At 43.2% G+C, this 23,532-nt stretch overlaps 1 protein-coding gene across 1 annotated transcript; it reads right to left on the reverse strand.

Moving 5' to 3' along the window:
* Positions 1-3,247: 3,247 nt before the first annotated feature.
* LOC138285089 (fibrinogen-like protein 1-like protein) lies at positions 3,248-14,739 on the reverse strand. Its single transcript, XM_069224611.1, has 3 exons — positions 14,642-14,739; positions 9,710-9,899; positions 3,248-4,529 (listed from the first exon to the last, which is right to left on the reverse strand). Exons 2-3 carry the CDS (start codon positions 9,888-9,890, stop codon positions 3,826-3,828), a joined length of 885 nt encoding a protein of 294 aa, XP_069080712.1. The 5' UTR covers positions 9,891-9,899; positions 14,642-14,739; the 3' UTR covers positions 3,248-3,825.
* Positions 14,740-23,532: the final 8,793 nt, after the last annotated feature.

The following is a 23,532-nucleotide window of genomic DNA, read 5'->3' on the forward strand; positions in this document are numbered from 1 at the left end:
TGCACAACTCTCCACGACGTGGGACATCCATCCTCCAAAGGGAAAGTTTCTAGCCCTTGTCGTTCATGCAGAATCCTCAGCTTCTACCATCTGGTGGCAGCTTCTTTGCATCCACAGCTGGCATTTCCTGGGCATCTGCCCACTCCCGACTTGATCGTGACTTTTGGACTTTGTCCCCTTGTTCCACAGGTACTCTCGTCTGGAAATCCATTGTTGTTGCATTGCTGGTGTTGGTCTTTCCTGCAGAATTCCCCTATCACGACTTCTGTGCTCTTTGGGGAACTTAGGTGCACTTTGCACCCACTTTTCAGGGTCTTGGGGTGGGCTATTTTTCAAACCCTCACTGTTTTCTTACAGTCCCAGCGACCTTCTACAAGGTCACATAGGTTTGGGGTCCATTTGTGGTTCGCATTCCACTTCTAGAGTATATGGTTTGTGTTGCCCCTATCCCTATATGCCCCCATTGCATTCTATTGTGACTATACATTGTTTGCACTGTTTTCTATTGCTATTACTGCATATTTTGGTATTGTGTACATATATCTTGTGTATATTCACTGAGATACTTTGGCATATTGTCATAAAAATAAAGTACCTTTATTTTTAGTATATCTGTGTATTGTGTTTTCTTATGGTATTGTGCATATGACACTAGTGGTACTGTAGGAGCTTCACTCGTCTCCTAGTTCAGCCTAAGCTGCTCTGCTAAGCTACCTTTTCTATCAGCCTAAGCTGCTAGACACCCCTCTACACTAATAAGGGATACCTGGGCCTGGTGCAAGGTGTAAGTACCCCTTGGTACTCACTACAAGCCAGTCCAGCCTCCTACAATACCACCAACTGCATACACGTCTCACTCCGTGCGCTTGGTAATTCCACACCGCCAAAACAACCAAAGCTAGTCCGATACTGGCAGCAGCGGGGGGAACCGTGGGAGACACAGAGTGCAACTCAGCCTAGCGCGAACGCCATCTCCATGTTTGCTGTAATCTGACGTCTGTCCTTCCGCGCTGTGTCCAGGGGGAGGGGCCAGTGACCGTTTACCCGGTAATCATCTTTGCTCCGCCTATAGTGACTCCTATACATGTTTGTTTTCCTGTATTTTGATTTTTTTGTTCAGCCAATGATATCAACATTTTAAAACTGATGAGCATGAGCCTAGTGTTGGAAGCTTTCATTAGAGGTCTGCTCAATTTCACATCCCCTTTCATGCGACCCCCTGGCATGGTTACATCGTTGTATAAAAGCTTGGGGCTTATTCATACTTTTAGGGAATGTGGAAGGATAAAATTCTACACTGATGGCACAGCAGGGCAAATGGAGTTTTCACTTTTCACCGTGGTTTGGAAACGTTTTTCCTGGACGCCAAGACAGAAAAGCAAAGTTACCCGCCTATAGATCGCTACCGATAATCCATTTGCCTCGAGCACCAATACCCGCTCTTTAATATCAGTGCATTTCTTCGTGATTCAACATGTACTGGTGCAAAACTCCTAAACAAAAGTACAAATACATCTGCGAACTGCACGCTCATAGATGGAACCTGTTAGTATCTTGATTAATTAATCATTTTTTATTATAGACTTGGGCTTAAGTATTATCCATGTGTTTCTTTTTATAGGCTAGGCATCAACCCAGTTGATGTTGACACCACAATCTTATAAGTTAAGCACCATATTCACAAGCGGCTTGCGTCGCCATTGCATAACTTTTTTGACGCACCAACAATGCAAGCTACAAGCCCAAATCTACCAGGCCACCGAAGCAATTTTACTTGGCTTTACATGGCCTTGTAGAGTTCAATGGGTGTTGCAGAGCGTGTTTGCACGCAACACCCATGGATTTTGACACATTCCCCGATTTACAAGTATTTGTAAACCTGGGAATGCATTAAAAGCAGGAGAAAGGTGGCACAACAAGGAGAAATACTTTTATTTCTCCTCTATTTTGCAGGAGACCTAGAAAGAGGACAATGCCTCTGGTGATTGATTTTGTGGCGGAAGACGTCCCTTCCTGCACAAAAACAATCATCCCCGCAACGCAGACACCCTTGAACCCTGATGCAAGGGTGCCTGATTTGGCGCATGGCAGCTCATTGTGCACCAGCACGGGGGAAAAGGACAGAAATGTGCTGTATCTTGTACATAAGGCTCATTCCTGCACTTTTCTTTTGATGGAGGATAGCGCAGTAAGAAGGCTTGTGGTGCTGCCCAGCGTCAAAACAATGTAAATATGCCTTTAATATTGCATGCATATCTGGGGCACGTTATTTAAAATCAGCCTGCAGAGAATAATGCCAAATAATTCCGGTTCACTCATTGCACCCATTCATACTTTATTCCACATGGGAAACCTTCCATTGCCTTTGCTCTTTTGAATCTATCGAGCTATAAACTCTATTCACTGAGGCAAATGCCTTTTCTACGAAATGTTAAAGTTAAATTTGACCTTTGACCTTATATTAACTCACCAGACTCCATTTCATATCTTAGAAAAATATAGACTCGGCCAGCTAATGTGTTCTCCTGAGTTCATGAGTCTTGAGGGCCCAATGGTTTGTCGCAACATTCAAGACGGTGTTCACATCTAACTCATGCGTTGAAGCCAGTCCGTCTTTGCTTGTCCTCAATATTAAAGTGCTTCAGGGAATAACCTCTAATACAGAAGTATTGCCACTAAATGAATAATTTGGAGCCAAAGGGGACAACCACTGAAGAGATAAGACATGTTAGCATTGAATGAACATGTAGCAATGCTACAAGGCAAGTGTGTCCAATGTAGATCCAAGATGGTCGGCCCCATGCCTGATTTTCAAGATAACCCCTGACCTTGTAAGTTTTCATCCAGTTTCATCATAGGGATTTCTATTTTATTTGGATTTCCCGCGAAGCTGATATGAATCAGGACCTTATGGGACTACATTGTGCATCCTTGCTTTATGCGCTTAACCCAACATCACTCTTGGTGTGCTTCATCATATTGTCAGGAACACTATTTAGAGACTGGGGATTTGTACTGGTAGAATTATCTGTGCAAATCCTCCCTCCGCCATACTACCCACACGATACCAATGGATGCACATCAATAGTTTGTAATTTGGAGATTAATAATTTTGACCTGGAAACCCATCCTCAATTCTAGAAAAAATCAGTACAAACAAAACACACTAACAAGCCTGTTTCCACCACCACAATACTTTTCAAAGACAACTCACATTACATTCAAATGAAGAAACATGAGGCAGACCTCAAATGTGCTCATTTATTGAGTTTCTAAGCCATCTACAGTTAATCAACTAAGTAACTTTTACTGCAAGTGCTGAAACATCCTCTTAATTATGTACACAGTTGACAAATCCATTTATTTTCTTGCCAGAGCTCTACTTATGGCTCACACGAAGGAAAATTCACAAACAAGGAAAGGGAAACACACTTTTACAAATAATGGCATCGACCCACAGTGGATTTTTTGAATTATACAACAACGTGTAAACGAGGTAAGCTGTGAAGTGTTCAGAACACACAAACTGCGATAAAGCAATGTTTTGTGGTAATGTCTTTCTTACAGGATATATCGGCATTCTTAAATTCTTAAATGATTTCACCATTGAGTGGACTGTGCAGTTGCCCATGAAGTGATCATTACCCAATTTTTATATGGTGAGGACTTTTGCACTTGTGTAAGGCAATTGTACATTTTCTAACATTTTCTAAAAATTCCCAAGCCAATAAATGAATGTGGTCTCCCACTCTCTGATGTGACTGGAAAGTTCATCTGGATTCACAGTGTGATTGGTCACTAGATGTCCAAATGTTGTCAGGAGACTCACTGCATTTTGGGTAGGTGGACGGGAGGTACCCCAACATTTGGATTATTGTCAGCCTCACAATTTTTTTTGTTGGGTTGGATCATTATTGTGGCTGACCTGCAAGGATTAGACCGATCACATAACCCAGACCAATAAATACCCAAATCACTACTGAGGAGGGCAGACTGGCAGCTGTCATACCACCAGCCACCTTCATTCTCCTCAGCACAGTTGCGTTTCCACCTGTCATTATCCAAGTCGTTGGTAGTGAACTTCATGTTGTCGTGGACCCCGGTTTCATTCATGACAGTAAGTGCATCACCAGCATTGCCGGAATAGTCTCCCAGGCGCAGAGCATACCCATTCCTCTCACTATCCACTCTAAAGCTATGGTAGTCAGCATTACGGGTTTGCCCTTTTGAGTCAACAATTGAGAACCGGACGGAGAATCCATTCTGCCTGGTTAGGAGGTAAATAAACTCATTGCCGAGCCTGTGGTTGCCCGTCGGATTCCCAAACCCAAATTTATAGAAGTCCCATGGTTGGGACCACTGCAATTGTTCATCACGGTTGTTTCGCAGTAGAACTGTCCAGCCGCCTCCATCTGTGAGCAAATCACAGTAGACTATCAGCGGGGGACCAAATTTTGGCTTAATGACGTAGAGTCCACTGCTTCTTTGGCCACGCAAGTAAGCGTCTCTGCAGTCTTTTGGGAAGTATTCTGTGAAAAGGAACAACAAAGGCTACATTTATTACAATAATTCAAGTGTACTGTAGAGATTGCAATCAGTGACATGTATTCTTGTCTGCACATCAGCTTGCATATATTCCTACGAAAAACCACGGGCATTTTCCATCAAGATCATGTTGTTCAATTTAAAGTTACAATTATCAAATGAACACCAACAAGCACATAAAACTAGAGTATTTCCAAGTGTCAGGCACAAACTAGGGATTTAAACTGATAGAACCATGTATGCAAATCATCAAGTCGATTAGTCTCTCAAAGTAATAGATTTTTCAGCCCAATTCAATGGTAGTTATTCAATTGATTTCACATGGAAGGAAGGTGACACACAGATCTCTGCAACAGGAGCTAGATGCACTGAGCTCGCTTACCACCAGCTGACAGTTACCACACCTAGGCCGATATTTATTTTAAAGTGACGCAGCACAGTGCTGCAACAAAAATAGCAGCGCCACGCTGCGCCACTTTAAAAACGCAGGGGTGCGCCTTAATTAGAGAAATACGGCCCACCCCTGCATTTCCCCCTGCGCTGGTGCTGAATTAAGCTACCTAGTGCCAACGCAGGCATCCTTGCACTATAGTGCAAGGATGTCTGCGTTGAGGGGGTAGATTGTTTGTGTGCAGGAAGGCGTCCCTTCCTGCACATAAACAATCTATAATGGTGATTTGGCACTTCTATGTGTGCTGCAAAATGCAGCACACATAGAAGTACCAAAGCATCATTTTGAATGATTGTTTATGTGCAGGAAGGTGTCCCTTCCTGCACATAAACAATCTTCTATGGCATTTTGCTTCTTCTATGTGAGCAGCACATATAGAAAAAGCAAAAAACGAGGAGGAATAAAAGCATTCCTCCTCATTTTGCCATGTTACGCCACACCTGGGATGGCGTTAGTTTTTGGCAGTGCCTCAGGTTTATGACAACTCGTAAATCTGGGGCAGCGTCAAAAGAAATGGTTGTTGCTGTGGAACACCCATTGCATGCCCCTCTGACGCAGAAAACTGCATCGGAGGGGCCTATATTTAGAAGGAGGCGTAACGCCACAAAAAAGTGGCGTTACACCTCTTTGTAATTATGGAGCAATGCTTAGTGCCACCAGAGCGTCACGAAAAGTGCTCTCCGGTGGCGCTAGGGGCTCTTAAATATGCCCCAAGTACATTGCAATCTCTTCATGCTCCTCATCAGCCATTCATTCATGGTATGGTGCTGTTGGAAAATTCTTAGTTCTGCAGAATGTTGTGCATTGGTACAAAGGAGGGAAAATAAAGTGAGCCATGGCCAGGATTTCATCACACCATGTGTGTTGCTGGGTAGTGATGTTGGTATTCACTGTATTGTGTTAACCTACTTATAAAAACCAATATATCATGATTTTCTTAGATTGTTGGGAGGTACTGTACTGAATTTGGATGTATGAATCACTTTCCCAACTGGAAAGTCTGATTGCTATTGCAATCACGTGCTCATATATGTTTTGTCAATCACAATATATCCTTTGTGTTGTTCATATTGATGCTATGCAACTAGTATGGCCGCTCTTTTGTTTACTTTCGGCCCCAGGTAAGGCCTCTATCTGGTGCCAGAACGTACGGGATGGCCATGACGCATTACATTCCGTAATAAACACTTTTCTCTTTGCAGTGATGAGGTGCCTGCCTCATCCTTCTCAAAGAAGAACGTTTTTGGATTCTTGTGGGAGTCGGATAGGTGATGAGCAGAGTTGCAAAGAGGCGTGAACTCTCCAACAGGTGCATCCCTGAAGACTCAAATACACACATATATTATTTGTTTTCAGTATAATATTCCCAATAAATTGGCAAATTATGCGATGGATTTTGAAATGAGTCCCTATCTCACTAGGAAAGGCCCACGAGAGAATTGTATGATGGAAATGTTTGTGAGCAGAAGCTATTTTCCCATTGGTTTGTAGTGTTATTGGCAGTCCACAGAAGACGGTGAGTTGAAGACAAAAAGAGAACCCCAAGTTCCAAACTGGCCACTTTCGTTTTCCCAGTGTCTTTAACAGCCAAGTGACCTTTCCAGGAAATGTGGGTGACATTTTTACAATGAGAGCCGGTGATACTGTAGATTCTATAGAAATCTCTGTTCGCCCAGGTTTTGTACCTGGAAAGGATCAGTGGGTGGAATGTTCTAATAGCATTATAGCCCATCTGCATTGGGCTATAACAGTTGTTAAAGGCTCTCACCCTTGTTATAGGCCCTTGACTTCGGGTTCAGACCTTTAACCGTGGTTATTGCCATCTCCAGCCCTTCCTAATGCCTAATTCGATTATGGAAATGATGACCCTCCAGCCTAGAGAATGCACCTTCAGAATACTTTAATATCTGCTAGAGGTCCTTAAGGGGATCGGCATCGTATAGTCACCCCAAGCCTGTTTGCTTTCAGAGTACGATGATCTTGGTCAGTCCGTTTTTTCAAAATGAAGAGCGTTTTTTGCATATTGGTAGCCTGAGTGAAAGGAAAGAGAGGCAGACAGTCGCACGTAGGAAAAGGAGAGTTCGAGGCCTACGAGGAAGAAAAGGGAGGGAGGGAGATGGGCAGAATATGTGAAAACTGAGTATTTAGCATGTGGGGGGCAGTAAAAGCAGAGACAAGTTTATGAAGAGGAAGAAACGCTAAGAGAGGGGCACGCAGAGACGTGAGAGGGTCTCACACATACAAAGGGAATGGAAGAGAGAAGGAGACACTTGGAGGAAGTCAAAGAAGAGAGCTAGATTTGCAAAGAGAGTGAGACAAAACTAAGGCGTGCAAACGAAGTGTTGGGAGGGATTCAGACGTGCAGTAAAAGTAATGTGAGAGAGTGAGGTGAGACAAGAATATAGGTGAAAGAAAAGAGGCATCGGTTTAAAGAGAGTATGAGATCTGCCGAGGGAGAAAAAAGGAGACCAATGAATGTGGTGAGGTGAGCGAGTGAATCGTGTGTAGCGAGTAAAGAGTGGCTATAGCACGTTCAGAGAAAGTGAAGGCAGAGAGTAATGAAAACGTAAAAGGGGTGAAGGGACCGAGCGAGACAAGCAGAGCATTGAAAGGAGGGAGAGCGAGCTATGTTGACGCTGGCGTGGGAGAAAGTGGTTAATGCACTAGATTAAGAGACATTGAGAGGAGATAGAAGGAGAGAGCAAGAGATGCTCATGGACTGAAAGGAGAAAGTAAGGCATATGGAGGGATGGATGGGCAGAGCGAGGGAAGCGGGGGAACAGAAGGAGAGAGCGAGAAATGCAGAAAGAGTGAAAGGTTAGAATGAGATCTGTGGGGGAGGAACTAAGTAAACATGTGAGGAATTGAAAAACCAGGCGAGACACTATAGAAGCAATATATCGTCATTTAACCCGCAACCCCCAACCCCACTGGACAGGACGCTCTTAAAAGGTGTCATCCAGTGAAAAACCACTTCACTGTACCCAGCCCAGCAGCAGCTATGATCACTCACGATGACACTGAATATCCCTCTGCTTGGTGATATCCCTCTGGGGTTTCAGTCCCAATGTGGGCCTGCAACCCTAAAAAGAGTAAGGCGATGACTCCCAGGCTTACACCTACCCTTTTCGCAGATAATCCCACAGAGAAGGCGTGTAGGGCTGTTCCCCTTAACTGTACACCTGCAGGAAGATGCCCAACTGCCATACTTTTCACTCTTGGAAGAGGAATTTATGGTTGAAAAATGGTGGAAATCCTCACCCGGTGAGTCAGCTTTGGGGAATTGGGAGGGGCTTGGGTTTTACACAATGCGTTATCATGCCCCGATCCGAGTTCTGTGTGTCAGATTGGGGGCAAAACGTGGTAAAGCTGCATACGTCTTCCCCCTTTTTGAGCTGAAAACTGAGAATCTTGACTTTTTGTTCTGTACAAATGTTGCCACGTTTGAACCAGAGAAATTTGCACAGGGCAACAGTTGTAGTTCACTGCGTGAATTATGCAACAATTGTAATCCCAGTTCAGATGGAAAACCTACTTGCCCTCTTGTCAGGTTTACCACACCACTTCAATTGGGACCCTTAGTCGCTAGAACATTTCCATCCTCATTGGCATAATTTAGAGGACTCTTTTAATGTGGCTTTTTTAAGCAACCTTACTCACTTACGTTCCAGGTCGTTCCTGCTCCTTGGTTAATTTTTTTAGAAGAAAGTGCTTAGAAGCTCTTGTATCCTGCCCCATTCAAAACCTCAGAATACAATATGATAAACAAAAAGCAGCGTATAGGTGGCACATTCGAAAAGTTGGCGATGAGTGGTTGGCCAGATCAAGGAAGAGAAAGAAGTGAGAGGAAGACAGTGGAAAGAGCCTGGTTGAGGTATGAGGAGCAGAAGGGAGAGTGCTATATTTTGACCCTGTTCAGTGCCGAACAGGCAAAGGTGACAATTTCGAGTTCACCCTTTCAAATACTAAATAGTAGATCAGTTCCATTTAGCATGCATCTCTTTGATCTAATTAAAAACCAGGCATGTCAATATCTAGTACTGTTAGTTATTGTTTCATAGGTCTTCTCTTTCACCGGCCACTCTGTTTCCCTGGTTCAGTCCCCCAGGCATAAGTAACTGTACAAAGCACAACCTAGATTTTACTGGCCCTTCCCACCAACCTGAATGACCACCTGTGTCAGGAGGGTCAGACCTAACGTTTCAAAATTATGTAAAGACAATGTAAATGAGTTCTATTGGATTCATTGTATTTAAACGTACCTAGTGTTACAGGAAAATCTGTCTTGGTTATGGCCCTAACTCACCTACGTTGGACACCTCTAAGCTAGTGGTATTTATGCCAATATGTTGTGCTCAAGTGAGGGAAGTGTTGGTCAGTGTCTGCCTTTGCACCAGCACATGCAGTGCTATGGATGAATTCCTCCTGTGATAAGAGCATAGTGTGTCCTTGGGCCACATACTCTATGACAACACATATACAATGCCTGCCACGGAGTGAACTGCCTCTAAACTCATGGTAATACCCATAAAGACATGCTCATTTGCCGTGTCTTGGCTACAGCACTAACGTCAGTCCTGCTGGACCTGGCCCATAGTCCTTCTTTAGTTGGCTGATATTTCTTCTCCGTGATTGGCTTTACCTTCCCCCTTAAGTACCAGGAAGAATATTTAGAATAATTTTAAATTGCAATGATAACATGTAAGTATTTACCTAGGATCATTTTGCCCCTTGGTATGTTTAGGAGAGGTGTCGCCTTCTTATCCATTATGACATGCCGGTTTCCAATTAACGGAACTAGTTCCTCCTCGGAGACTTCTGTAAGGGCTGCCGCCACTGTAGCGACCATCAGAAGCCCTAGGGGCCCCAGGAGTAGGGCAGGAACCAGGCGCATCTTAGAATTCTGCATGAATATAAGAAAGACAGGTAAACATTTGTAAACATTCAGGCTATTATATGTCACTTGATTCTAGGACATAAAGGGGGTAATTCTAAGTCTGACTTCCCCCTCCGAAATACCGCTCCGCGGTCGAAAGACCGCGGAGGGTATTCTAAGTTTTTCCCTGGGCTGGCGGGCGGTCGCCAAAAGACCGCCCGCCAGCCCAGGGAAAAACTCCCTTCCCACGAGGATGCCGGCTCGTAATCGAGCCGGCGGAGTGGGAAGGTGCGACGGGTGCTGTTGCACCCGTCGCGTATTTCACTGTCTGCCAAGCAGACAGTGAAATACTTGTAGGGGCCCTCTTACGGGGGCCCCTGCAGTGCCCATGCCAGTGGCATGGGCACTGCAGGGGCCCCCAGGGGCCCCGCGACCCCCCCCTACCGCCATCCGGTTCCCAGCGGGCGGACCGCCGGGAACTGGATGGCGGTAGGGGGGGTCGGAATCCCCTCGGCGGCGCAGCTAGCTGCGCCGCCTTGGAGGATTCCATAGGGCGGCGGTACACTGGCGGGAGACTGCCAGTGTTGCCGGTCTGACCGCGGCTTTAATGCCGCGGTCAGAATGCCCTGCGGGGCACCGCCGGCCTGTCGGCGTGCTCCCGCAGACCCTGGCCCCGGCGGTCTAAGACCGCCGGGGTCAGAATGACCCCCAAAGTGTCTCGAAGCACTCCTGGTTTGGGAAGATAAGGGACCAAGTCACAGAAAGGTCAAATTAAATTAGCCAGGATTCGACAATTTGGTAAAGTCAGGATTAAAAAAAACAGTTCTCCAGACGCTATTCCTGACATTTAGTGAATGAAACACATCTCCCTCATGGTCACCTTGTAAAATCTTTCATCCGTCCCACTCTTTGGTGTATGCAGCTCTGTATTCACCCCTAACTCTGTATAAACTTCCATTTGGTGGAGATTTATCACCTATTCTCCCTTCTGCCTCCACCTTCCACCTTATCAATAAAAGGGACAGGTCCTACAGAATGCCAGAGTCTGACCAACTTCCATTGGGTGAGCCTGAAGAAAAGAACAGTGAGTTGGAGGAATGCTACTAAAAGTGATTTCAAGTGGTTTAGCCTTTTTGCAAGCATTCCTCCCAAATGCCTTTTGTGTGTTTGATGTCATTCCCTTAGTGGCCAAGGAAATATCATAGGTCTTTTGCTTACTGTTTCACAGAATCCAAGCTATAAGTTACTTATGAGGTCTAACAAGCTGTGGTTGCCTGCCTTCTGTTCAGGAGGGGGTCTCACCTGGCAGTTTGGTAGGGACTGTACCCATGAGGTGCAGGGTCAATACTGATTTGCATAAGATAGGCCTCTGTCTGGAGTGCAAAGTGAGCTAAAAAAAAAACTATGGGTTGCAATGCTACACTGAGCCACTGTAATGGCTTAGACTACCTGCAAGCATCCCTTATCTTCTGTGTGTTTAATGAGGCTGAAAGGGAGAACATACCCAAGCACATACAATTGTGTTCCAAAAAAAAGAAGCAACGTGTTTCTTGGAGCCACAGCATTTTCTAGCTCATGTACTGCATGCATTAGTATTATATTCTGTGAGCAGCCTATTGCACAGACTAGATATTCTCACTGTGTAATTTCTTCCTTGTTGCCGTTATTGCTTGCAACACACTGACCTATCATTATGGGAGGATACAAGAAGGGGAGGAAGGGATAAAGCCACATGCAATCAAAATTTCAAAGAGCCACAGAACCTGATCTTAACAACTTGTGTTACAGAGGTGATTCTTAAGGTGGCAATTCTACAACTGTTCCAGTTATGATGGGCGAAGGAAGACACTTGAGGAGGGCATAACTAGACAGTGGCAAACTCACAAATACATTTGCCCTGACCAATAAGGACATAAACAGGTGCACGAATCGTATCCCTAACGTCCCTCTTTCATATTATATGGGACCCCACTATTTATAGTTATTTTGTCACAATTCATGCTCCATTTCTGTTGGTGCTACCCCAGGCGAGGACAGTGCTATGAAAAATATGTTTTGCTTCATGCTTCTACGTGTGCAAATAATAACAGGCCACCCTTTCAAGCATCTATATGCAAGGCCTATTTAGTTGGAGAAGTCGGTGGTGGGTTCTGAGAAGACACCAACCCATTAAGCAGCAGAAATGCCCTTATATCTACCTACTTCCACATATTATAGGAGACTCATCTATTCAAATTACTCTTCCATAGGTATCATTTCCAGTTCCTTTTGATTAATTATCTCCAACATATTGTTACTTTTTCACATTTATTGTAACTCTTGAAAGTTCAATACAAAAGGGTCTGCAACTCAAGTGGTAGTGTCCACGCTATATGTAAACCAATGTCTATTACATTAATACATAGACTTTGCACAGTGTAGACAACCTCTTTGCTGCCTCTAAACACCGTAGATCAACAGCACTCTTGATATTTTAGAAATCTATGTAATGCTCACGGATTAATAACTTTACAACTTTCAAGTCTCCAACCTCTCAAGCTTGGTCAAATAAATGTATTCATGACAACTTAAACATCATTGCATTAAAAATTCAGCTTTCGAAGATCATATGGTTAAGTATTTAAGAGAAACTCTAATATCAGCTCACGTTGCAAATGTCACATATCCATGATATCACTCGTTGAACCCTTGAAGTTCAGAAACTAAAAATGTTTAGACCCATATTTATACTTTTTTATGCCCCGCATTTGTGTCATTGTTTGATGCAAAAGCGACGCAAATTTACAAAATATAATTGTATTTTGTAAGTTTGCACTGCTTTGGTGTCAAAAAGTGACGCAAATGCGGCACAAAAAAAGTATAAATATGGGCCTTCATTCGTCCAACTGGCTGACCACTAAATGCATAGACACATTGATGTCGGACAGTCGCTAAATTATAAAAACACTGAATAATTTGTAACATCTGCTAGTGGGTAAAAAGTGTATCCCATTCCATGTTTACTAGTTGTGACCTCACATCTCGTTTCTCCTCCTGTGTTTCTGCACAAGAATTGCTCCTGCTTTCAGCAGGAGTGTTTCAGGCGCGGACACGGGCCTTGAATTAGTGCATGCATTAAATGGCATGATACTTCAAGGGCCATCACATTACTTCCCATTCTAGGCATGAAATGTTCTAGTTGCATGGTGCTTGGGTGGAATTATTGGCCCAAATCACTGATTCCAGCCATGTTAATTCATAGACCCTTACATCGTTAAACCTTAATTGGATCCCAGAGCCGGCAAAGATCATCACCTCTTACTTCATGATAAACCCACAAAGCTCTACAGTCATATCATGGGATCAAAATGAAGAAGCAGAAATGGATGTCTGACTCTTTTTCCCATCACCTCAAAGAGACTGAGGCCCATATTTATACTTTTTTAGCGCCGCATTTGCGTCATTTTTTTATGCAAAAGCGGCGCAAAGTTACAAAATACAATTGTATTTTGTAAGTTTGCGCTGCTTTTGTGTAAAAAAATGACGCAAATGAGGCGCTAACAAGGTATAAATATGGGCCTGATTATCCCCAAAATTGATTTCCCTTGAATACCAGCAATGTGTCCTTCCTTTGAAATTGTCCTTAAGTGAAGCTTAAGGATGGCCTTACAGATGCTTGGGTTCCTTTCAGATTCCCTCACTTCTACATGTTTCAACTCTTTTAGGCCCTGCATCCGGAAAGTGATCAAAGTTACCAACCACCAGTCATCTGTCCAAATTCGCTCCACATTAAAGCTTTAATTCAACCTAGAGCTTCTCCAGGGAGCCTGTTACAAACAATAAGAAGTTGCGACATACACAAGAATGTTTCTTTATACAGACTAAAGCTCAAAACGATTGTCACCTGTTAACTTGAACGTGGGAAGTGAAACATTGCACAAAAGATTGGGAAATACCAAGGCATGTTTATTATCTGACCGGAAAGGCACCATGACCGCAGAGAACCCCCCACATCAGTGTAGCTTTGATGACAGAAGTTATAGGTTTGATGGTAAACTCATGAATTCTCTCCCCCTATACCTCAGACAGGGTGCAGTTGACATGACACGAAGCCACAGTCTAACTTCCCATCTGTTTCCCCCCTCCCTTCGACTCTGTCACCATTTTGAATCGGCGTCACAGCATTGAGAGTGCTACAATATATCAAAAAACAATAATTGCATTTGTAATCCAGGATAAAATTAAAAATGTAAAGTGGTATTAAATTGTGTAGAAGTACTACAACATGGTATTTGAAAAATAAACCTTTTGCAATTACACGAGACCAACGTATTCCCCTCCCACTGGGATACGGAGTCATTGTAAAAACATCAGAAGAAACAGCAGACACGTTATGCCTGACCCAGCCATTTTAATTGTTGTTTATGTTACAGAAGGACATGCAGCGTGAACTTCTTTCGGTATTCAACATCCCCCCCCACACACACACACACGCACACTCACACCTCACACACACCTGGGTGACTTCTCTGTACCAAGTCAGTGCTTTCTTCCTCCCTGTGGCTCTCCTGAGAGGCTGATCTTTCCACCCACCACACTCTGACATTCCAGGAGCACCTTGCACTCCCGGCCTTTCTTCAGCAACATCAGACCCCTTCTATGGAGCATTCCAGAGTGTTGTGCGTCGTTTAACACTTGGAAAAAGTTAGCACCGTGAACATTTTGTCTCCCTTAATCCAATGTCAGGGAGGTTCATTTAAAAAAAAGATTGAAACATGTTCACAACTTACTTGGCGCCTTCTGCCTTCTGAAAATAGGTCTGGGTGACCCTCTGCACACACGGCAAGTGAGATCCCGGCAGCCCACTGCCCATGGTTTTATACCTGCTTCAGCAAGGTAAATGCTTAATCCTTAGTGTTTACTCAAGGGGAGAGTGCAAAATGCCACGTTTATGACGCCCTTGCAGCAGATCTTGACAGCTTGCAGGTGAGCAGTTTATAGAGGAGCAGAATAGCTATTGGCAAACTTCCTGCAATATTGGCACAAACGTCGGATTATCGAAAATAGGCAGGGACAAATCCGTCTGTGAATGTCCCAAGCAGTTAAGGTATCCTGTAACTCACAATTGCTCATCCAGTTATCACGTAGGTTTTATGTATTTTTCTGGGTGAAATATCAAATTATGCAGCATTGTGCCTTTGTAGTTTCATTTTGACATTTTCTATGAAACTACAGTGGCATCAATAAAAAAATCTCAAGTGATTGTAAAATGTAAAATGATTAAAACTTCCATACGCTATTATATATTGCATATTCATTGTGAGAGGCCTTGGTTTTGGTTTTCCTGTTCCTAGCTAACACCTGCAATGGCTGGAAATGTATTAGTCCACGAAAGAAACGGAAGTTTAGTTAGTGCACACCGGGACCGGGAGCAGAAGAACCTCCGGTGTGTCTCTTTCTATCACAGGGGATATAGGACAATGTTCAGGTTGAGTTTGCATGTCTTTGTTCCCTCCATTTCTGAGGTTGGGCTTGTCCTGTGACTGAACAGGGTTTTCAGAATGAACATGGAACGTGCAAAGAACTTCCATTGAACTTTATTATATGTAAATTGGGATCATAGACATTCACTGGGTGCACGATGAAAACCAGACTTTATTTACTAATTGTGGCTCCAAAAGCCCAGCTCTATCCACCATACACCACCAACACAATCTGTACGCGAAGAACACTCCTTCCATGGCCCTACATTTTTTGATTGGGTTCCTCTGAAGAAAGTCTCTTAACATCGACAATGAAAAACTTTTCCTGAGTTTTTTTCTAATCTTTTCATGAAAAGCATTAGTGCCTTTAATATACTTGGTCAGCTTGCTTTGTTTCTTTCATACTCGCCTACGCTCTATCAGTGGGGTCTTCTCCAAAGGACTCTGATGGTGCTTTGAGCGATCATGGTGTTATTTATGGTCTCAAAGCCTAGGATTTGTAAAAATAACATGTTTTTTCAGCAAAACAGCAAGTCACCATCTTCAAAATGTTCCTTCAAAGTCAGAAATGCCTTTCTGACTCAGAGAGTACCCTTTGCAACTCACTGCAAATCATAAGGCACTGGAGGCTTAAAATTGGTGCCTCCCTCTCGAGCTCGTTCTGATTTTCAATGCCATGTATCATTGTGTTATGATCATAAACCAGGTGACAGGTTACCATCCCTTCAAAGCAAGTGGTACTGATGAGCAAAGTGGAAACTGGCCATGATAGTCAGCTCCCACTCTTTCGACCACAGCTACGGGCAATAGTAGAGCAGGCCGTGATCTTGAGGATAACCATCGGATCCCTCAGTGCCATTTGCAGAATGTTTCTTTTAGTTTTTTATTCAAGGCTGTTCCCTTAAATGGGACAGAGGTTGGAATTAAAACAAAAAGTAGTCGTTCTGCGAATGCAAGGTCGGAGGTCTGTTTTTCACAGACCTCAATCCCTGTATTCACAGCCGCTTGCGATGAGGTGTAAAATAAATCCAGCAACACGTGTATTATTGAGTCAGGTCTTTCTGTGACTCCTTGCAAGTATGGGTCTCAGTCGCAGTGCTAAACTAAATGTAGGTCACTAAGTAAAAATAGTAACAGCTTGGTGACCTCCATCTGTTAGTGTGCAGTTTCTTCTCGTTTAACCACGAATTGTTAGGCAACGCTTGTCAGATGTCTCGTGTTCAGCTTTTATGTGGTCAGACTCATCATTTGGTATTTGAATTATTTTCTTTTTTGATCTATAAATTTCACTGCCCTCCAACGGAGGCTGCAACTCTCCAGCATCACCCATGTAGATGACTATCCACTGTGGTTTTTACTTTATGTTTCACTAAAGACTGCATACATAACTACATAGATAACTGAATAGATAACTACATAGGTTTTCTTCCAATTTAAGTGATTCAGTTGTATTGATCCGATTCCCTAAGTTCCCTAACCAAGTTCCACTCAACTTCTTTTATTATGTTGAGTGGAACCATCTTATGGATCCTGCCACAGCTCAGACGGTGAATCAAATGTTAGGCTTATTAGCTGACCCAGCCTCCACCATCCTGAAAGCATCCTAAATCTCCAACTCTGTCTACTTCTATAAATTCTCCAATGACAACTTCCATTCACCACAAGAAACTTTTTCTAACTTCTTGGATTTATCCTATGTTTTCCAGGTAACTAAGTAGTGTTAGTGCAACAGTTGGGTTGAAGTTAGAGTGGATGCAGCTACACTTTGTGCGTACCACATTTTTGAATCTCCTCTCACTGTTCTCTGACGTACTCATAAAGTGAGACACTGCAGTGGTATAGAGAGAATCCCCTCTCCTGTACAGCCCCTCTTCACTTGTCGGACTGGACTTACATTTGGGGGAAGCACATGGTAGCCACTCTCATCTCTGCAGATTTGTGCCTGGAGGACATTTTCCCACAGCACCACACTGTGGGAATATGCGATGTACTCTGGTACATCCTGTTTTCAAGGCTAAGAGTACCCATTGGAATTTCCTCTCAGTGTTGCTTATTCATCAATTCACTCCTTTGGAAGAATCTTATCATGTCCCTTTTGGGGTCAAGTTTTTCCTCTCCTGGGAGTAGAGGATGCCCGACAGCAAATGTCAATAATAGCAACAGAAAATGTGCCCCCCCCACCCAGAGATGATTAAAAATAACAGATCCAGTGTGCCAGCATGCAGCAATGCTCTCTTATGTGACATAATGTGGTGTCATATAAGCTCACTGCTAGGATTTGACACTGAGTTGTCATAACTACATATTACCAACAGTGCATTAAAGCAGCTGTGACACTTATGTAGTAGTGCAAATCAAATTCTTTCCCAAATGCCTATGTTCCACACGTGTGTTTTCTTGTAGTGCAGTGGTTCTTCATGTGTGGTCCAGGGACCCCTGGGAGTCCATAAAGCCAACTCAGTGGGTCCATGACTGCTTAGAAAATTAAATAATATTAACAGATTAATAAAATGTATATAAATAAAGAAGCAAAAAGTACAACTGATTTTAAAACACTCCCTGAATGTGAAGAAATGTGAAATTGAAGGCTACAAATGTAATCAGTGTCCTCTGGTTAGTTCAAGTTCATCAAACAGAATATAGTATGGATATGAGTGGCCTCAGTTGAATTTAAAATAACTCCAACCTTCCTATTAAAATTTTGATTGTGAATTAAATAGAATGTTTTATTATTTGTTTTTTTATTTGATGTACACTAGCTTCTTTATTTTTGTGTCTTGTTTTGCGGTTCAACCTATTCAATTTATTTAGGACAGGGTTCTCAGCTTCCAGTAAGGACTCAGTGGGGAACCCCAGGCTCCAATATTGATTCAGTGGGTGTCCCCAGGTTCCAGTAATGATGAAGTGGGGGTCCACTGAAGTCAAAGTTTAGGAACCACTGCTGTAGTGCAAGGCAGGGAAGGGAGGCACACATTGGGGTCAATTATTGGTGGCTAGAGGTACCCGCCACTGTCCTTTGCTTGCCCTTTTTAAATGCTGGCATTGTCCTTGCTGCTCCTGATTTCAGTTGTCATGAAGGCAGCAGGAGCTACAGAAAGTAAACATTTCTTTAAGTGCTGTATATATTTTCAGTTGTTGTCCTGCCTTGTCATGCTTCTAACCCTCAGCAGCAAACAGGAAGCTGTTGAGTGGCTTAGAGCTGGACATGTGGTGACCATGTAGTGGCATTGGTTGGAGATCGAACAGTGTGTGTGGGGGTGTGTTCACCTGTGTGTGTGTGTGTGTGTGTGTGTGTGTGTGTGTGTGTGAGTGTGTGTGTGCCTGCTTGTGTGACGACACTGTTGTTGCAGCTGGCATTTTGGTGACTCAGTTTCCTCAGTTTCCCTAAAGACCTCGAGGCACTGGGGAAGAAGATCTGGGATCACCTTTGGGATCCTCACTCTTAGTTCTCATTTGATGCTTTCAAACAGTGTAAAAGGTGGTCACATTTCCTCTGAATGGGGTCTGCGAACATCAAACAGCAGGTTTTCAGCTGTCATCTGGAATTTCCACTTGGCTGCAATGTCAGGAAAGTGTCACAGAAAGGTCGACCACAGATCATTGGGGTACACCAGTAGCTCAGAAGTTTCCACAGAATTGGGGCGCTAAACAACAGCAACATTCAGCTGAATTAATCCGGCAATACCTCTCATGTTGTAATGTCATCTGTGGCATTTATTTCATATTTGCACCATTCGCCCTACACCAGGCTTTCAGAACTGGGAGTAGGAGCTACACAACAAGCTGCATCTCTTGCATCAAGTACATACCTCTACCCCTTCTGTCTGGTCACCATCCTTGAGTAAACGAAGAAGCAATGTAACTTTACAGGGACATTTGCTCTAGCTTCAGGGTAGCTAAAATGCTGTTTGCAACAAAAAGCTAATTAGTGTAAAAATGCAACTTTTGTATAGGGAAATCAGTGAAAGTGTATTTTTTGCACTTATGGGTCTGTTGTAAATGTTGGTTGGTTGATGCAAATGTCAGTACAAAATTGCACTTCACTGACTGAAAGTGTATATAGTTCATTCATAACGGTGATTTGGTCCCTCAGTTATCTAAACGAAGGTGCTAAGTTGAGGCAGTGGAGCTCTTTGATTCCCTCTCCAAAGGTTTGGTAATGTTCCCTTTTCGAGGGCCGCATGCAGATGCTGAGTGTGGGGAGGGGGGTTCTGACACTTGCGTTCTTAATAACCTATCTGAGAATATTACTAGTTAATCCAGCAGAAAAGGTAATGTATGTTTCATGAATGGGTCTCTGCCCTAACCCAGTGTTTCAGAATGGTCATATGACAATAACTACTTGTAAGAATGTGGGTTAACTAAGGGGGTGAGAGCCCCACTCAAGTAATAAACACAATCCTTGTTAGAGTAAACCATAACAGTCATTAAATAAACCTGTGCTTAACCTTGTTGTAGCTTGGTACAAAAGCAGTCAGGCTTAACTTAGAGGCAATGTGTAAAGTATTTATCCATCACTTAAACAGCAATAAAGTGAAAATACAACACAGGAAAATACCAAACCAAATTAGAAAAATAAAGTAAACATTAATAAATAAAATGACACCAAAATGGCAATACTTGCAGTGATCTGGTCGCACCGGATCGGGTCAGAGTAATAATCTCAGGCCAACCTCGATGGAGCACGGCTCCGATACAAAGACTAGGTTTGTCCCAGTGAGAGTTTATATTCTTTCAGTCCAAGTACACATGAGAAACCTCAGCTGGAGCATCATATTGCCTTGGGCCACAAGGAGTTTGTTGTCGGGGCAAGGAGCAGGTCACTACTGGAGCTTCACTTTGGTAGGATATGTGAGCGGTCCCTGTTTAGCATGAAAAGAAGGTCACCATTGGAACTTCACGCTGCTGGGATACATGGGTTCGGAAAGAGCCCCAGACTTCTTGATTTTCACCACCTAGTTGCAGTCTTGAGTAAGAGGACTACACTATGATGTCAGCCAAGGCTCCAGGACCCAGGGGCACCTCTTGGGGATGAGGACTCACTCCAGCAGAGACCAGCAGCATGGCTTTGGCAGGTCCAATTGGTGCTGGTCAGCAGGGAGATTGCAGGCAATATCTCTAGAAGCTTGTTGTGTTCATGTAGCACAAACAGGAGGTCAGCCATAAAAACCTTGAACTCACTTCTGGGGATCCAGGACTCAAGTCGAGCAAGCCCAATTTTCCGTCTTTAACCAACAGGACAGTCCTTCTGAATCGTTCACGGGTCCAGGAGTGTTCAGTTGAGGGGTTCTGATGGTGTCATTATTATACTCAGTACCAGCCTACAGGTGGGGGATGCCTCTTTTGTATAACCTTACACCTTTCCTGGATTATATTCAGTCTGTCTAGGGGAACAAAGGCAGATAGGCCTCAGTGTGAGCTGCACTTGTTAGTGGCAGGGTAGGCAGCCTTTGAATTCAAGAGGGTCGTGGGCTGTGTCATGGCTACCCTTTGTAGCTCAGGAAGGGCCGACTACATACCCCCAGGCCATCCTGCTCGGGAAAGGAACAACCTGCCACACACAGAAGGCCCTTTTGTTCCCATATCTGGAAGGAACACACATCACACAACAGGAGAGCTACAACAGGCTTTGGCCCTAGACAATGGCTGAAATGCACATTTACTTTAGGCAGAAAAGCGGCATTTTCAGAATAGTAACATAAAATTTGACTTTACCCCTATAGAGGATTTTAAACAATTACAATTCAAATTAGTGGAAAAAGTAATTTTTTATCTGTTCCCCCAAATTAAGTTATCACTTCAATACACTTCATGAGTGTAATGAGGTAACCCAGCATTAGCTATGGGACAGAGATAGCCTTGCTAGAGTGAAAAATACCTTTAGGAGTTTTTCACTGTCAGGACACATGCCATACCTTTTAAATATCATGCACCTTACCCTACAAACCTTTACAGCCTACCTTAGGGTTGAATTGTAGGTACTAAAAATGAAGATTTAGGCCTGGCAAAATGTTTATTTTGCCAGGTTAAAATGTCAGTTTAGAACTACACTATAGGCTGCAGTGGCAGGTCAAGTTTTACAGTGCTACTTTAGTGGGTGGCACAATGAATGCTGTAGTCCACTTTCTTGTGCAAAATAACATAAGTGTACAAACCAATTAATATAGCAAGGGACATTAAAAACAGCTAATACAAATCCACACATGGTGAAAACCCAACACATTTCAAAATACCTAAAAACAAAAAACATCAGTAATTCAAGTTAACCTGAGAAAAAGCGGTAAGTGCAAAAATGGACTGCCTAAAAGGGCTTCCAGTAAACAATGTGGCCTATAGAAAAAGAAAACAAGCTTGAAAACTGAAAACTCGCCCTAAAAACACCAACCAGAAAGCAAGACACATAAAGACAAAGTTTTGGTATGGATAAAAGCTGTAAATATAAAAACCCTGGTCTAATTTGTCTTAAACCCATGGACAATAAAAGAAGCCTAATGTACTTATAGCCAAGAGAGGTAAATCTGGGACAGATAAGCACAACATGCATTGTGACACAAGCTGATACATTTTCACATGTATAAGGGGGCAGATTAGATGGTTTATGCCATATCACACTTGAAAACAAAAGCTGATGGAAGGTGCCAAGTCTGAGATAGTACAAAAGATGCTTATGAAGATGGGGCATCTCCAAAAGTAGATAAGGCTCAATTCCCTTTACTGATTTGACAATTACGTATGATCTCCTAGACTGCTTGGTCAAAACTAAGGCCTCTTGATCTGCTTCTGTCCTGAGGGAAAAGGCCTGCTTTACCCAAGCAGTATGTTTTTCCTAATTCCCTTAGGCGCTGAGAAAAGGCCCGGACTCCCTAAGATGTTAAAAGTTGATTGTATATAATAAAGCTAAGAAACCTGAAGTTTACCAAACTGAACATCAAACTAAATGCAGTCGTACACAAATAAAATCAGAAGTACATTTCATACCTAGTTCCTCATGTACAATTTCCACTGGAGTGCTCTGTCCCACAGCTAAAAGACCCCTCAAAAACATATTTTCCGTGACCTGGATATTTTCGATAGCGGCGTAGCCACAGATCTCACTCCCAAATGTTGCCATGAGAATACATATGCCTTAAACACATCCAGCATTACTTTTAGAGGCCTGAACCCAAGATGACCGGTGAAATCACTCAAGCTGGAGATAGCTCTTATCAGGCACCCTACATTTTTTTAAAAATCAAAGATTGAAAACTGATACTAGAGTTTAATAAAATCCCTAAAAAGGAGAAATGTTTTCAACTCTGCCCAGAGTCTGCCCCTGGGCTAAAAGTCTAACACTTTTCATATTTTTAGGACCTACCACCATAACATAGGATTTTTTACGTTTGTGGATAGGGCCATATCATCCATAAAGGCAATAAATAAATCTAAAAGCTGCTAAAGACTTCTGGCTGTAACAGCAGTTAAAACTCCATTGTCAGGGTATAAAAGCAAAGGAATCGGCCTGAGATTGACTTGGAGAACATCTATGCTGCTACTGGAGGGCATCCCCTCTGTTAGAAATGGGGTCTTTGGTTGGCAGTCAGTTTACCCCCTGTCCAAGCAAAGACTCTCACTCTAGTCAGGGTAAAGGAGAATCACCCTCAGTTAACCCCCGTTCACCCCTTTGGTAGCTTGGCACAAGCAGGCAGGCTTAACTTCAGAGTCTATGTGTAAAGTAATTGTACCAACACACACAGTAATTCAGTGAAAACACTACAAAATGGCATGACACAGGTTTAGAAAAATAGGTAATATTTATCTAAACAAAACCAGACCAAAATGACAAAAATCTACCATACACAAGTCAAGTTATGAATTAAAAAGCAAAAAGAGTCTTAAATCCTTAGAACAACAGTGCTAACGCTGTTAGCATGAAAAAGTACTTGGGTTGCGTCAAAATAGCACCGCACAGGCGAGTGTACGTCGGAAAAGGTCAGCGATGCGTCGATTTTTCACTCGCAAGGGAGACTGTGCGTCATTCCTCCTCCGGTTGGGTTGGCGTGTGTTGTTTTTCCTCACTGCAGGAGAGCGATATGTCGATCCGTACAGGCACCTCGGGTCCTGGCAGGCTTTGTGTAGTTTTTCCGCAGCCAGTGATGTTTGCGTAAAAAATCCTGCCGCACAGTATCAGCAAAACCGCGCTGTGTGGGTTGCAATGTTAT

The sequence above is a fragment of the Pleurodeles waltl genome, chromosome 3_1 (assembly GCF_031143425.1).
Source record: "Pleurodeles waltl isolate 20211129_DDA chromosome 3_1, aPleWal1.hap1.20221129, whole genome shotgun sequence".
In the NCBI taxonomy this organism is placed as follows: domain Eukaryota; kingdom Metazoa; phylum Chordata; class Amphibia; order Caudata; family Salamandridae; genus Pleurodeles; species Pleurodeles waltl.